Raw genomic sequence first — 15,723 nt, 5'->3', positions numbered from 1 at the left:
GGATTCACAGTCCCAGTAGCTGCCATTGTGTTGAAGTAGAACACCATGTGAACTTACCAGGAGTTACAGTGTGGTGTGGACTGCCAGCTTTGGGTTTAATTAGACCATTCATTTTTGACAGCACTGTCACTGGTGCTGTTTATTTGAACTTGCTACAAGAATCCATCATGCCACACATTTGAGAGAAGTTTGGGGATGAGGAGGAATTTTATTTCCAGCAAGATGGAGCACCTCTCCACTATCTTCGTGATGTGATGACCTATCTTGAGGAAAATCTGCCAAACAGATGGATGGGTGAGGAGATAGCATTGAATACCCCCTGCATTCACTAGACCTCAAGCTACTGAACTTTTTTTTTATCAGAAAGCATCAAAGATAAGGTTTATGCTACAAAACCAGAAACAATCAATGAATTGAAAGCAGTCATTGAAAGAGAAAGCACACAAATACCAAATAAAATAATTCGTGATGTTTGCAGTTCCACTGGTCTGAATTATCAGCAGGTGCCTGGACCAGAATGGCCATCAGTTCGAACACTTGTGATAACTTAAACAAATTCCATATTTGTCTTCTTTATTTTGGATTATAAAACTTAGATGTATCTTAATAAACACTGTATTTATAATTATTCAAAATGTGTATACATTTTTTGGGATATCATAAGCATATACAGTGTGTGTGTGTGTGTGTGTGTGTATATATATATATATATATGTATGTATGAATATATATATATATATATATATATACACAGGTAACCCTTATATAACACAAATGTTAGGTTCCACAAAAATGCCCCGTTATATAAATCACGTTATGCGAAACTCAGATGACATAGAAAAAGTAGGGTTAGGTTCCAAAATCTTTTTTTTGTAATTATATAAACAACAATGACATATCCAACGAAAAAATATTTTTATTTAATTCAGGTAATTCATGTAAGTTAAGAAAACATGTAAACTATGAAACAAATACATAGTATAAGCTTATAATAAACAAAATTGTACATAAACTTCAATGCACATAATGCATAAATGTTTCAGGCAAAATAAAATAAAGTGCCTATTTTAATCGTCATCACTGTCTTCAAAAATAACATTTTGTAGGTGGTTTTTATTTACTAGTGGCTGGATGTCATCATCATCACTTGAATTTCTTATATATTACTTGTATAATTCTCAATGCATACTTCAGTTGGTTTAGTTAACAAAAAGTCAGTAATAAAACCTTTCTTACCACTATGCTGCAATTATTTTATTAAGTTCATAATATGGAGCTAAACAAATATCCAATTGTCTCGTGAATTTTCCGGAGCATTCTATTGAGGGATCATTAACGATAAAATAACTTCCTAACTTTCTTGCCAAGTCCAATCCTTCTGCTAATTTCTTTAAATTGAATTCTTTAATGGATTTATTACAATCAGAATCTTCAGTAGAACTTTCCCCGCCATTTGGTTCTATTAATTGTACCAGTTTCTCCTCATTTAAATCTATTTCCCCATCGATTAATTCACTAATTTCGATTTCAACCATATCGCAAAAGCCCACTTTTGCGATATGGTTGAAAGTGGCCATTACTATAAAAATAAATTTTTTACATAAAAAAGCATTACATATTGTATGTAACTCACCAGAAAATAAATTGCTCAGCTTGAGATTAACACACTTATGATTTTTTAATGCGCTTTCCTGGGATAAAACTAAGACAATTTTCAAAATTGTCTTAGTTTTATGCAGTACACTTTATACAGTAAACAACTGATATACATGTGTGATAAAGGGTATTTCTCCTAATATATATATATAAGTTTGCTACTTATAACTACATGCGCGATATGGGCAGATGCAAATTAAATAAAGATAAAATTTGATTTTTAAGTTGAAAGGGTGAAAAATATATGAAAACATAAAGGGTTACTGCAATTTGTAGAATTTGTTATATCGAAACCACGTTGTATAAGTACTGTGTTGAACAAGAGTTACCACAATTTGTAGACCGCGCTATATCGAAACCGCGTTGTATAAGCACCGCGCTATATTAGGGTTACCTGTATATAGATATAGATATATAGTATTTATAAAATATAAAAAGAATAATCATAATGCCAGACTAATTATCTAAATATTGATCAGGAAGCAGTAAAATCTCATAAGAATTAAACTGAATTTATTGAGCTGTTGCAGGACCACTTCTTCAAGCAGCATGTAACAGAAGGAACTTGAGGTCAAAGAGTATTAGATCTGATTACAGTGTCAGAGGGTGTTTCAGTTAAGACGTACCTATTCTGCCTCTGGTTGGTGACAGTGATCATGAACTACCCATTTGGGAAGTGACTAAGTTATGAATGTTCCATTCAGAAGGTTACATGATGAACTATAAAGCAGGAAATTATGACAAACTGAGGAGTATACTGAGTTCAGTGGAATGGTATCAGTTGCTGGATGGGAATATTGACATTGCTTGGGAAGCATTTAAAAAAATACTTAAATAATGTAATATCAGAATGCAGTGGTGCACCAAGGGAGGGGGGGCCAAGTGGCCCTGCCCTGTCCCCCCAAAAAAAAAGAAAAAGGAAAAAACACTAGAACATTTTCCAAAAATCTTTTCCTAATTAAAAGTATTTTTTTTTTTATATTGTATCGTGTCTTCTATTTCTATATTACTTATGAATTAGCAGTTACATAAGGTAGGATAATACCCTGTAGCTCTCGGGAATCACGGCCACTGTTGAACGCGAGGCGAACGAAGTATTGCTCCGTTGGACCGAGCACTACTTCGTTTGTCCAAGCTGGGCCAAAGGAGATCATGGGTATCATGTATTGATGATCACTGCAGATGCTCAGTCATAGGTCGTATGCAATGCATAGTGTGTATTCTCAAATCACCTACTTAACTCGGCACCCCACCAAGATTAAATCCTGAGTGCACCACTGTCAGAATGTGTCCCAAGAGAAGAATAAATAGGACATGAGTCAAATGGATGTGCAATCTTATTAAGCAAGAGATTCGTAAGAAACGGATGATGTGGAAGAAATACTGTGTGCATAAGGATGATGTCCATTATGAAAATTGTAAGCACCAGGCCAGAAAAGTCACAACTATTGTATAGAAAGTTAAGTATGAGTATGAAAAGAAACTGGCTCTGCAAGCTTAAGACAAATCACAAGAAGTCTATCAATAATCTTCAAGTAAAAGAAAGAATGAATATAAAATAATAACTCTTCTGAATGCAGATAGTGTGAGGGTGACAGATGCAGAAGTGGTTGTTCAACTAATGAGTGCCCATTTTGCTAAAAGCTATCGACTTCACTGCTATCTCTTCTGAACAAACTCAGATGTATGAAGAGGAGGTATTAGAGCTGTTGCACAAACTTAATAAGAATTCAGCAATAGAGACTGATGGGATATCTACATGGCTGCTAAAAGAGGATTCAGCTGAACTGGCTATTCCTTTTACCAGGAACAGCCAAGGGTGGTGCACAGACTCATGTGTCCAACTATCGACCAATCAGTATCGCAGGAGGGGTGGTGAAGATTTTGAAAAAATTGGTTAAAGCTAGCATTCAGAAATGGGTTGACAGTGAATCTCTACTTTGCAATGAACAGCATGCGTTTACTAAGGCAAGGTCATGATTTAGCATCTTGCTCACATTGTATAATGTTACTAGTGAATAATGTTACAAGGGGAATAGATATACCATGATACTTTTCATATTGCTAAGGCTTTTTACAGAATACAGCATGGAAGACTACTGCCTAAACTGGAGAATATAGGTTTGGATTATAAAATATTAGCATGGTTAAGAGGATGGCTGACAGACAGATATTAAAAGTGGTATACTGGAGATGTGAGTCTGTAAGATTTAAAATGTCTGTTTCTTGTTGTCTGTTCCGGATGTCTGTTTCTTGTTTAGAGGTGATCCTGCCACCCGTCCCAGTGGCATCGTCAGGAAGAAAGTTAAAAGAAAGCTCTGCAAGGACTGTCATCAACCCATTTCTTCAAGTTCTCATCATGCTTGCTCCAGCGATCAAGGAGTTCCAAATATCACACATTTTGTGTGTCAGGTCTGCAATCATGCATTCTCCACTGCAGTCGGCCTTGGCATGCATCGCACCTCAAAATATCCAGGTGAAGCCAACGCTGCAATAAGAACTGAGCACGTCAAAGCACATTGGACTGCCGAAGAACAAGAAAAGATCCTCGCTGCTCATGAGATCGATTTTATGGCTCAAGGGATAAAGAACATCAATGAGGCTTTATTTAGGGTGTTCCCATTAAGATCTTTGGATGCCATCAAGCATCATAGATGGAAAGCCAGTTACAAAGCCTTAGTTCAAGAATTGGCAGCCCATCTGCCACAGGTAGGGACAGGTAATATCTCCGTATCTCCTGTCCCTGCCTCTCCATCTTCCAGTCACCATCCTGCTGTTGAAGAAGGGGCATTGATTATCAGACTGACTTCATCTCTAGATGATCCTCCTCTTCTGGAATATAACCGTTAAATTCTTAAATCTCTCATTCAGACTCACCTTCTGGGAATGGATATCACAGATCAGTTAAATGACTACCTCCATGCTGAATTCTCTGAACACTTGATGCCTCGTCAATATCAGACTACATCTCCTTTTCTACAATGACTTTGTCAAATAGGAACCAGAGGAAGAGGGGCTATGCAGGCCCTCTATAAAAAGAATAGAGGGCAGTGTACCAAGACCATCCTTGATAGTACTTCCCCTCCACCTCTAGCAGACTCACATGATGATTTCGTTAAATTCTGGAGTACAGTCTTTTCTGCTTCATCATCAGGGAAGTGTGACCAACCTACAATATTGAAGTCCATTCCTGCCCTTCAAATATACCAGTCTGTCTCCATCCAAGAGATCAAAGCAGCTCTTCCATCCAATTTCTCCACCTCCGGACCTGATGGATTTCCTGCAGCTAGGTTTTGGAAGGTGCCGTTGAAGATTCTTCAAGACTTACTGGACATTCTCCTTTCCAGTAAAGCAATACCACTATACCTGTGCACTTGAAGAGCTATCTTCATTCCAAAGAAAGAAACTTCAAGCCGTACATCAGACTTTAGACCTATTACCATCTCCTCCTGTGATACTTACTCTATCATAAAATCATAGTTAAACAACTTCAGCAACATATACAGCATGATTATAGACAGAGAGCTTTTGTCCCTTCGGATGGCTGTGCTGAGAATATATATCTTCTTTCTTCGCTTCTCTCTGATTCCCACCGCTGCCTCAAGCCTCTATATATGGCATCACTGGACCTCCAAAAGGCCTTTGATAGGGTCTCCCTTCCTGCTCTTCTTCTTCGAGCGCTGGCTGTTGCCGGATGTCCAGAACCCTTTCTTTTCTATGTTATGGAGCTATACTTGGGTGGCTCCATCACTACAGGGTCCTGTGTGACTTCTATTCCAGCAGTGCAGGGTGTTCGCCAGGGTGATCCTCTATCTCCCCTTTTCTTTAACTGCATCATAGATAAGTTTCTTCACTCTCTTCCTAGCCATATAAGCTACTCAGTAAGTGCTTCTTCCTTTAATGCTATGGCCTTTGTGGATGATCTTATTCTCGTAGCGTCTACTAATTAGGCTTGCAGGAACTCCCCAGGCAGTTGACTTTTTCTTGCTCTTGTCCCCTCTGGTCGTGACAAGAAGCTTAAGGTCGAGACTATAGAGTTTTCCCTGCAAGGGAGGCCGCATGCTTTTGACCATCCTGGAAGAGTGGAGATACCTCGGTATCATGTTCAACCCAAAGGAAAGGTCTTCTGTCCCTTCTCTCCTAGAAGCTGGGATCACTTCTTTGAGGAAAGCTCCTCTCAAGCCCCAGCAAAGAATGTTTTTCTTTTCCCACTATCTCCTACCTCGCTTTTAACACAAGTTGATGCTTGGTAGGACATATATCTCAGTACTGTGCCGAATGAACAGGGCTATCCTGTTCATTCGGGATGGGATCATAGCAATGAGATCATGGCTCCAACTGCTGCCTGACATCCCTACTGCATATTTCCACCCAAGGGTGAAGGACGACAGGCTCGAGGTTCCATCACTTAGATGGCTGATCCCACGCCTGTGGCTGTCCAGAATTGTAAAGTTAGAACTATCTTCTTCCCCTATCTGCAGAGAAGCTTTCTATAGCCCATTAATACAAGAAGACTTTAGGTGGGCTAAAGGCTGGTCCCATTATCAAGGTACCTTAATTGAGTCAGGACCCGCAGACCACAAGAGATAGGCATCTCTGCTGCACTTTTCTGTAGATGGTGCTCCTTTAAAAGAGTCATATCTGATGCCTTCCCAGCATGATTGGGCAAGAGATGGCAACAGACTCTTCCCTGGGCTTAAGTATATTGACCTTATCAGGACGAGGATCAATGCCCTATCCACCCGAGCCCGCACAGCTCAATGGGGTAGTGACGACTCAAACTGTAGGGCTGGCTGCCACTACAGTGAGACATTGTCTCATATAGCCCAGTGTTGCTTCCGCACCCATGGGGTCCACATGTGGAGGCATGATGCCGTGGTCTCCATTCTGAACAACTGCTTTAAGAGTAAAGGTTCGAAGACCGTGGTGGAACCACATTACAGGACCTCTGCAGGTTTGTGTAAGCCAGACTTAGTGATTAAAAGAGATGGCGACATTTGGGTAGTTGATGTCCAGGTGGTGGGAACAGGGTGCCCACAAGCCTATAGCCATAATAATAAGGTAAGCTATTATAAGAATAACCAAGATAATTTACATGGAACACTTTGAAAACAAAGTACTTACCACAGCTACATACAAGCCACTAGTGTGGTTGCGCTACGTAGATGATGTGTTTGCCATCTGGCCCCATGGACAAGACACTTTGGATGCTTTTGTCACCTACCTAAACAGCCAACACCCCAAAATTCACTTCACAGTAGAAAAAGAATCAAATAACTGTTTACCATTTCTTGACACATTAGTCACCCGCCTTTCAGATGGATCACTATCTTTTTCTATTTACAGGAAGCCTACACACACAGGAAGATACCTACATAAACAATCACATCATCATCCAGTCCAACAGTACGGCATTTTAAAAACACTGACACATAGAGCCAGAGCCATTTGTTCTAACGATACAGCTCTGACCACTGAACTCCAGTACCTGCGCCATACGTTCTTAGCCAACGGCTACAATCCCTACAAAATAGAAAAAATACTACATAGGCCCATTACTTTGTCCCCCCCCCCCTAATACACAAGAATACAACATGACCATTTCTATTCCCTATATCAGAGGTACATCCGAAAAGATAGCCAAAGTATTGGTGAAACATGGCCTTCGCACCACCTTCAAGCCTCATGTCAAGCTGGCAACTCTGATCCGCTCACCAAAGGATAAACTTCACCCTTTAGCACACCCAGGAGTGTATGAAGTTCCATGTGACTGTGACTTGGCCTATTATGGGCAAACAGGAAGATCAGTGAACATCCGCCTGGAAGAACATGAAAGATACATTCGCTACTATTACTATGGCAAGTCGGGACTGGCAGACCACGCTTTGGACACTCCTTCACACAGGATTAGATGGAGAAAAACGAATGTGCTATTTAGGAGTCGTTATAGATCTGAAAGACTATTTTTTGAGTCAGCAATGGCTTTGAAGAATTCTCCCAACCTTAACAAATACAGTTGCATTAATTTGCCAAAAATTTGGGAGACGGTTATCCTAAGAAACACTCCTGGATAACTGCTGCTTTTTTTTTTTTTTTTTTTTCGTTAGAGGGCGCCAAAAATAGGACTTTAGATCTTTTGTCTTTCTGCAATTATATTGTTTCACTCACTGTCGCGTTTACATGTGTGTTGTGCTCTGATGATGCTGATTTGAAAATCAGTGAAATATTAGCGTTAATAAAACATCCTTGTTGATGAAAGTGTTTGTGGTGTTGTTAATACCGTGAAAAAATAAGTAATGAATAACCAGCAACGCCTAAGCTTATCAGTTAGATTCCTAGGTATTTATAGTGTTCATCAACTGAAATTGCTTTTATTATTATTATTATTATTATTATTATTATTATTATTATTATTATTATCCATTAGGTTACAAAACTAAATTAAGCTGGAGAGCAACATGTTTGCAAAAAGGAAAAAATTAAAAAAATATTACTTATATAAGTATACATATAAATTACAGTCAACTGGTATGGACAGTGGCCAATAAAAGCTGAAAAATTGCTTCAAGTCCTAAAGTCAGGGTTTGCTGGAAATTAAGTGGGCTGAATGCATGCCATTCAAATTCTTGGGATTTTTATGCCACTATTATTGTTAAGATTAGGGTGGTTAATCAAAATTTCACAGGCTTCTTTACATTTCCGTTCATACCAGGTTTTTGTATGATGTAATTAGCATGAGCAAGTACTTTTCCAATCAATTTGATGTTAGGGTGTTAAGAGCATGATCTCAGAGGCCTGCTTCACCAAAATTATTAAATTTAATGTGTTGTTTGTGCTCTTTTTAATGGATAGGGATTGTACATCCAGTTTCCCCAATATAAGGTAAGTTACAGGTGCAATAAACTCCAGGATGTGCCAATGGGGGGGGGGGATCCTTAGCGGAGTTGAATATGTTTTTTTAATTTTAAAGGTATGTGGATCCTCTCCCCCATTGGCATTGTAGTGGCAGCTTGGTTCTTTGTATATATGTATACTCCAGATGTTGCCCTTAATGTGAAGGTCAAAACGTTGAGTATTTATTTTGGTTTATATTAAACTAAAGTTTTACTCTAACACGGTGGTTGTTTCCATAATTTGCATGATGTAGAGATAAGGAAGTTGTTATTCCTCTTTATAAAGATGTGGGTTTCTTGGGGATGAGGAAGTGGCGGAGACGATTCAGTGGCGAGTGATCAAGATGGTGAGCAGCCTGTGGAATGTTCCTTATGAAGATAGACTGAAGGTGTGTTGATTGCAGAAGTTGGCTGATGGGAGAAAAAGAGGGAATATGATTGAAACCTTTAAATTGCTTAAAGGGTTTTATAGAATAGATACAGGGGAAATGTTTCAGCACTTGGCTAGGGGGGGGGGGGGGACCAGAACAAGGGATCATCCCTGGAAGTTGAATAAAGGTGTGGATAGTAGGGGTGTGAGGACTAGATTTCTTGCTTGGAGAGTTCTGAATGAGTGGAATCGGTTGCCAGAGTCACTTGCGAGTGCTTTTTCTGTTAATGGGTTTAAGGAGAGGTATGATAGATTGGGTCTCCTGTGATGAGTCTTCAGCTTCCATGGAGGTGCCTGTATAATAATAATAATAATAATTAGGATATATTAAGAAAGATACAGAAGGATTTATTCTAGCTGCTCAAGAACAGGTATTACTAATACAATCAAACCAAAAATTTTGAACATCAATAATAACAGCAAATGCAGATTATGCAATCAGAAAGATGAGACTGCAGAACATCTAATTAGTGCCTGTAGCAAGGTAGCCCAAACTGATTATAAATACTGCCATGATCAAGTGGCCAAAATAATTCATTCACATGTATGCAAAAAATATGGCTTTCCTTCTTCTGATAACACTGCCATATTGCTAGGCCTTAAGTAACATGACAGAACCATACTGTTTTCAGTAGAGCACGCTCAGATTGTATAATCCTAGCTTATTCAATCTTAATGACAATCCCACCAAACAAAGCTTCCAACTTTGGTGCAGTTATTTTCTTAATGAGACTGGTGAATTAGTTTTATGGTAATCGCTAATTTCTTCCAGTAAACAAGCTGATGTTTTGTTATTTTGATCTACATTTTAGCTTATTTTTAATCTTCAGAAATTTTTCTGAAATAAAAGAATATGGATTGGATAAAAAAATTTATTCATTTAAACTGGTCCAGTTTATCAAAATTGAGATTGTTTGTTTGACAAATTTCAGTAAAGCTACTAAATATAGATTTGATTGAAATCCATCTAGCCTCAGCATCACATCACTGTTACAAAACGTACCTAAAAAAGTCAAATTGGTTTTGGCAAAAACAAAAATACCAATAGCAGTATATCAAATGACAGACTACCATATATTATCTTACTAGGATAATTGTGTGTGTGTGTGTGTGTGTCAGGGGGGTGGATTGAAACCTATGTCAAAAGTTAGAAGTTAGAAAAGAGAGAAGGTAGAATCCCTAGTACTGAATAATTCTTTGAATTTATTTTAATTAGCACTTTTTTTAATTTCAATATAAAGACTTTTCTCAAACAAAACATGAATAAGTGTGAATATTTTTATTTAACACCCAGAAACATCAAAACAGTCATGACTGTCATGTTTCTAAGCCAGCCTGATCTGAGAATTATCTGATTACTCAGTCATTATTATTATTACCCCAAGACCTCATGGAGTCAAAGACTCATCTGAGAGGTCCTTTTATCACACACACATCTCATCATACCGAGCCTTAAACACACTCAAACTCCTTGCAGACACCACACTCTCAGGCAAGGCATTCCAATCATTCACAACTCTGCACGAAAAAACCTACCTCTCACTCCCCTACTCACACCCTCCTTATACAGTTTCCAGGGATGACCTCTGGTTCTCCCCTGATCTCCCACTATTCTCTGTAGAACTTCTCCACCATTGATCTTATAACAACTCCTTACCAACTTGTTGGTCTCTATCATATCTCCCCTCTTCCTCCTCTCCACCAGACTCTGCAAATTACATCTTCTCAATCTTTCCTCATACTCAACATTCCAGAGGTCAGAAACTACCTTAGTCAGTCACCTTTGGACCCTTTCCACCATCTCTTCATCCTTCTGAAAACCCGTGACCAAATCTGGGCAAAATAGTCCATGTGTGGCCTAATCAAAGCCTTATACAACGGAAAAAGAATCTCCCTACTTCTACACGTCAGTGTCCTCCGCAACATTCCCAGAAGCCTTTGTGTTGTCTTCACAATTTTGGCAATGTGTCCCCTAAATTTTAGATCCTTATCCACTATCACCGCCAGATCTCTTATTTCCTATACCTCCAAACATATTCTCACCAAGCATAAATTCTGCATCCCATCTTTGTTTTCCAAATTTTAAAACTTTACATTTTGCAACATTGAACACACATCCCCATTTCCTTGCCCAATGAGTCGATTTATTCAAGCCTTCTTGCAAAGGCACAATATCTTCACTACTCTTTATGGTTCATCCCAACTTTGCATCATCTGCAAACAACTGAATATCTCCATCCAAATCTTAGCCAATATCATTAATATACAAGTTAAATAGTAATGGCCCTAAAACAGATCCCTGAGGCACTCCACCAGTGACTTTCCTTTTCCTGGATATCGCACTCCCATACACAAGTTGTTGATACCTATCAGATAGCCAGTCTCCGATCCAAAGCACTAATCTAATATCCAACCCCATCTGCTCTAGTTTGACTGCCAACTTATCATGAGGTACTCTATCAAAAACTTTGGCAAAATCCAAGTATATTACTGTGTATCCTTCTCCTCTGTCCAAGCAAGCAGTCACTTTATTGTAATAAGTTAGTAGATTACTAAAATATGGCCTCCCTTTAGCAAATTCATGCTGTCCATCAAAGATTATACCATTGTTGTCTACCCAACTCTGGATCCTAGTTCTCACAAGCTTCTCCAACAACTTAACCACAACACCTCACACACAGATAGGCCTTGAACTCAAGCATCAAACTATAGTTTGATGCTTGAGTTCGATCACCTCCTTTATGAAGTACCACAATCTTACCCTCCTTCCACTCCTTAGGAACTTGACCAAGTGCAAGACTTGTATTAAAAAAATATGTCAAGGCAGGTGTCAACTCTCTAGCACTTTCCTTCAGAATACGGGGCGATATATTATCAAGTCCCACAACCTTATTTACATCTAGTTTACTCAACACCCAAACACCTCTTGCTCACTTACAGTCGGTCTCTCCTCCCCATCAACAACTGCTCTCAATCTCTCCATGAAGTGACATTCACAAGATTGAAAGATCATTATGAACTGCTCATTAAGTATCTCCACCACACATTCTGCTACAGCTGTCTTTATACCATTTTCTCCAATCAATGTCATCCTTCCATAATCATTCTTTCTTTTGCTGGCTACATATCGAAAGAACTCCTTAGGATTCTTTTTGGCTTCATTAGCTAACTGCTGTTCATACCTCTCTTTAGCTACTCTCACCAACCACGTCACCCTCCTTGCATGGTCTTTGTAAACCTCATGAAATTGGTTATTTCCACTTCTCTTATGCTGCCTCTACAATGCCCCTTTTCTCTGCATTGCATGCTTAATCTCTTTATTCATCCATCTCACACCTACCTTATTTAACCTTCTCACCCTTTGAATACATTCAGACATCGCATCTGCTAGATAGTTTTTGAAAATTCCCCAAGCTGCATTGATCTCTTTTCCAGCTGACTCCTCATTCCATGCTACACCCGCAAGCTGTCTCCTGAGCTCTTCATAATCACCCCCTTGTAGTTCCACATATACCCTTTTCTCACAGGGGTCCTTGCAGTGCTGGCAACCACCCAGGTAATCACTTCATGGACACTCTCACCAATTTGGTCACTCTTCCTAATATAAAATTAGTCTTGTTGTGAAGACACACCTCATGGTCACTCTCACCAATTGGTGGATGATTTGACACCTCATTTATAATTACATCCTCTGATGAGATGACCAAATCCAAGACCCTCAATCCTCGTGTGCTCTCTGTTACATACTGTCTGAGGTAGTTATCCCTCAAAAACTGAAGGAACTCATTTTCTTTATTTTCAGTTGCTATCTCATCATTCCAGTCTATATTGCCATAATTAAAATCACCCATAATTAATCACCCTTTTCTTATTTGCTTGGCTAATTTGACTATACATTTCACTATCACCACCATCCACATTACCTGGTCTATAACAACATCCCACCAAGTATTTGATTCCATTCACCTCTGTCTCACACCATACTGCCTCAAAACCACTGGCACTATTTCCATCTTGCATCTCTACTTTGTATGGACATAACTCTTTCTCTATCATCAATAGCACTCCCACTCCCTTTTTACCATATTTACCATATTTTTACCCAATTACTATATTATACTTGACAAGAAATTCTTGTTTTCATTCTTATTTTGCCTAAGCATAGTCAAACAAAAGTATATGCACGAAATATCAGAAAACATGCAATTTACAGACAATAAAATAAATAATAAATAAAAAGATACTAGTTGTGGGCAGTAGATATGCTGGTGTAGATGATGATGATGGTAGTTATGGTTCCCTGTAGTTGGTAAATTAATTGGTGGAGACAGAGAGCTGTAGAGTAGGTGCCCTCCCTCGATGAGTCTTTGGACTCCTTGGAGGTGTCAAGTAATAATAATAATAATAATAATAATAATAATAATAATAATAACTGGTGGTAGTATAAAATAGAGATAGTATTGGAAAACGAAACAGCAAAAATTCAATGAGACTTTAGAATATAAACTGATCGGCATTTGGAACACAAAAGATCTGACATCACAATTATCAAAACATCGACAGGTTTGGATTATTGACATTGCCACTGCTGTACCCAGTGATAACAACATTAACAATAAAGAACTGGAAAAAATTACTAAATATTGAGATCAAGCAATCAAAGTTGGTTAGCTGTGGCTTAAACACACCAAAGTCATTCCAATAGTTATCAGTGCACTTGGTGCAATTTCAAAAAAAGCTATCTAAAAAGCTATTTACAAATTAAACATCAACGGAGTGACCCCATATAATGAACAAAAAACGCCATTACTTGGAACAGTCCATATTTCACGATGCTACCTGACAGACTATTCTTAGATTCTTGGGCAGAATCTGAATTACTCAGTATCATCAGTCAAATTTCTGTTTGAATGATATCTTGTTTTGACTGTATATATGAATTATGTGAATAAAATAATAATTATGTTGGTGAGCTTATGCTAGAAGAAACTGATCAGGCTAGGAATCTTGGAGTATTACTAGATAGCAAGCTGAAGTTCAGGGACCATGTAGCAAAGATTGCAAATACAATTCAAAAGATAATTGGAATGCTGAAATGAACTTTCATGTGTAAAAATAAGAATGTCATTTTGCCTCTTTAAAATGCCTTTGATAAGGCCTCAATTGGACTACTGTGTACAGGTCTGCTGTCTTCTGGTCTCCTGGTTTCTGTTGTGATTCTGATACAATCAAGAGAGTGTTAAAAATGATATCAGGATTGTCGAATACTGATTATGAAGACAGACTGAAAATTTGTAGGCTGCAGACACTAGAAAACAGGACAAAGAGGGGTAATATGATTGAGAAGTAAAAACTTCTGAAAGGGTCATACAGGATTTCAATTGATGGAATTTTTCATTTTATGGAGGGTAGCGAAAGGAAAAGAGGGCATCCATGAAAGCTGAGAATAAATGCCGCTAAGAAGGTGGGGGGAAGCTAGATTTTTTCCTTATTGGATGGTACGTGATTGGAATTGATTGCCATTGGATGTTTTGAGTGCAGGCAGTGTGAATGAATTCAAGAATAAGAATGAATTCAAGAATAACATAACATACTTGAATTCATTCTTATGATCACATACTACAAGCTGGTGCATGTAGTATGTGATCCCTTTATGAGTCCCTGATGGTCTCTCTTAATAATAATAATAATAATAATATATTTTATATATATAAAATGATACCTTTCAATTGCTGAAGCACCATAATCATTTGTGGCCCACTTATATAAACGTAAATAGATGATGTTACGATGAATATAAGTGAAATCCAAAATTTTTACCCCTACATCATATAAACAAGCAGGCTGTAGGCTGGGATCATTATGACCTAATGAAGAACAGTACTCATTTTCAATGCAATAGCAACAATTAATTAGTAATAATTAAAAAGTATAACAATTAATGAAATAAAGTTATTATTATTATTATTGTGATTATTTTCTCAGGCATATTCATGGAGCTAAAGACTCGCTGTGGGAAGCCTACACACCATCATTCATACAATGCTATCACTCCTTGCAACTCAATGCAACTTCTCCTCAAACTCATTCAAAGATAGAGCACTCACAAATCGGGCCATATTTATGCAATAGGTGCACGAGGCTCTGGTTGGGGCCCCCACAAAATTAGGGCCAATTTAAGGGCCCCAAACAATGAGATTTAAAACTGAAGAATTAAAAGTATAAATAATTAAAACTGAACATAAAAAATCATGATTATTTTCTGTTAAATTTCTATATCACTATAATATATATATATATATATATATATATATAGCTCAGAAAAAGGATGTCATTGCTTCAAGTCAATATCTAAATAGATCATATGCACTTTTTTAAAACAAGAATGCAAATACTACTTATTTTCATAAATTTTTTGTGTTCATGACCTGTTTGCAGTCATTAATATTGAAACTCTATTTTCACTTATGTATTTATCAATTTGTCACAAAAGATAACAAATCAATACACTAATCTATTCATTTATTTAAAGCTTAATTTAATTTGATTTTGGATTTACATATTTAAGGTAAATCTAGATTGTTAGAAATTTATTTTTTGCTAAATCTCAACTTAATGAGAAAAGTTAATAATATCTTTCTTTAAATGTTTAAGGGATTACTATATTGCCCTGTTTATGGTTTTAAGGGGACTTTTTGGAGTCTGAAGTGCTAGAGTGCTCCAAGGAGTGTAAGTACAGCCCTG

The 15,723-nt window shown here is 37.8% G+C and overlaps 1 protein-coding gene across 2 annotated transcripts in view; it reads right to left on the bottom strand.

Annotated features, from left to right (window-relative positions):
* The window catches only part of LOC150104419 (cyclin N-terminal domain-containing protein 1-like), a 254,807-nt gene that overhangs the window by 39,136 nt on the left and 199,948 nt on the right, over positions 1–15,723 (bottom strand). For both annotated transcript variants that reach the window (XM_090397002.1, XM_090397001.1), the window contains exon 6: positions 14,702–14,846. In XM_090397002.1, coding sequence (XP_090253128.1) covers positions 14,702–14,846 — 145 coding nt within the window. The remainder of the gene's footprint in view (positions 1–14,701; positions 14,847–15,723) is intronic.

The sequence above is a fragment of the Typopeltis vanoorti genome, chromosome 8 (assembly GCF_054136105.1).
Source record: "Typopeltis vanoorti isolate ZY-2024b chromosome 8, IOZ_Tvanoo_1.0, whole genome shotgun sequence".
Lineage (NCBI taxonomy): Eukaryota > Metazoa > Arthropoda > Arachnida > Uropygi > Thelyphonidae > Typopeltis > Typopeltis vanoorti.
The sequence above is the reverse complement of the archived record's forward strand: the minus strand, read 5'-3'. Positions and strand labels throughout refer to the sequence as shown.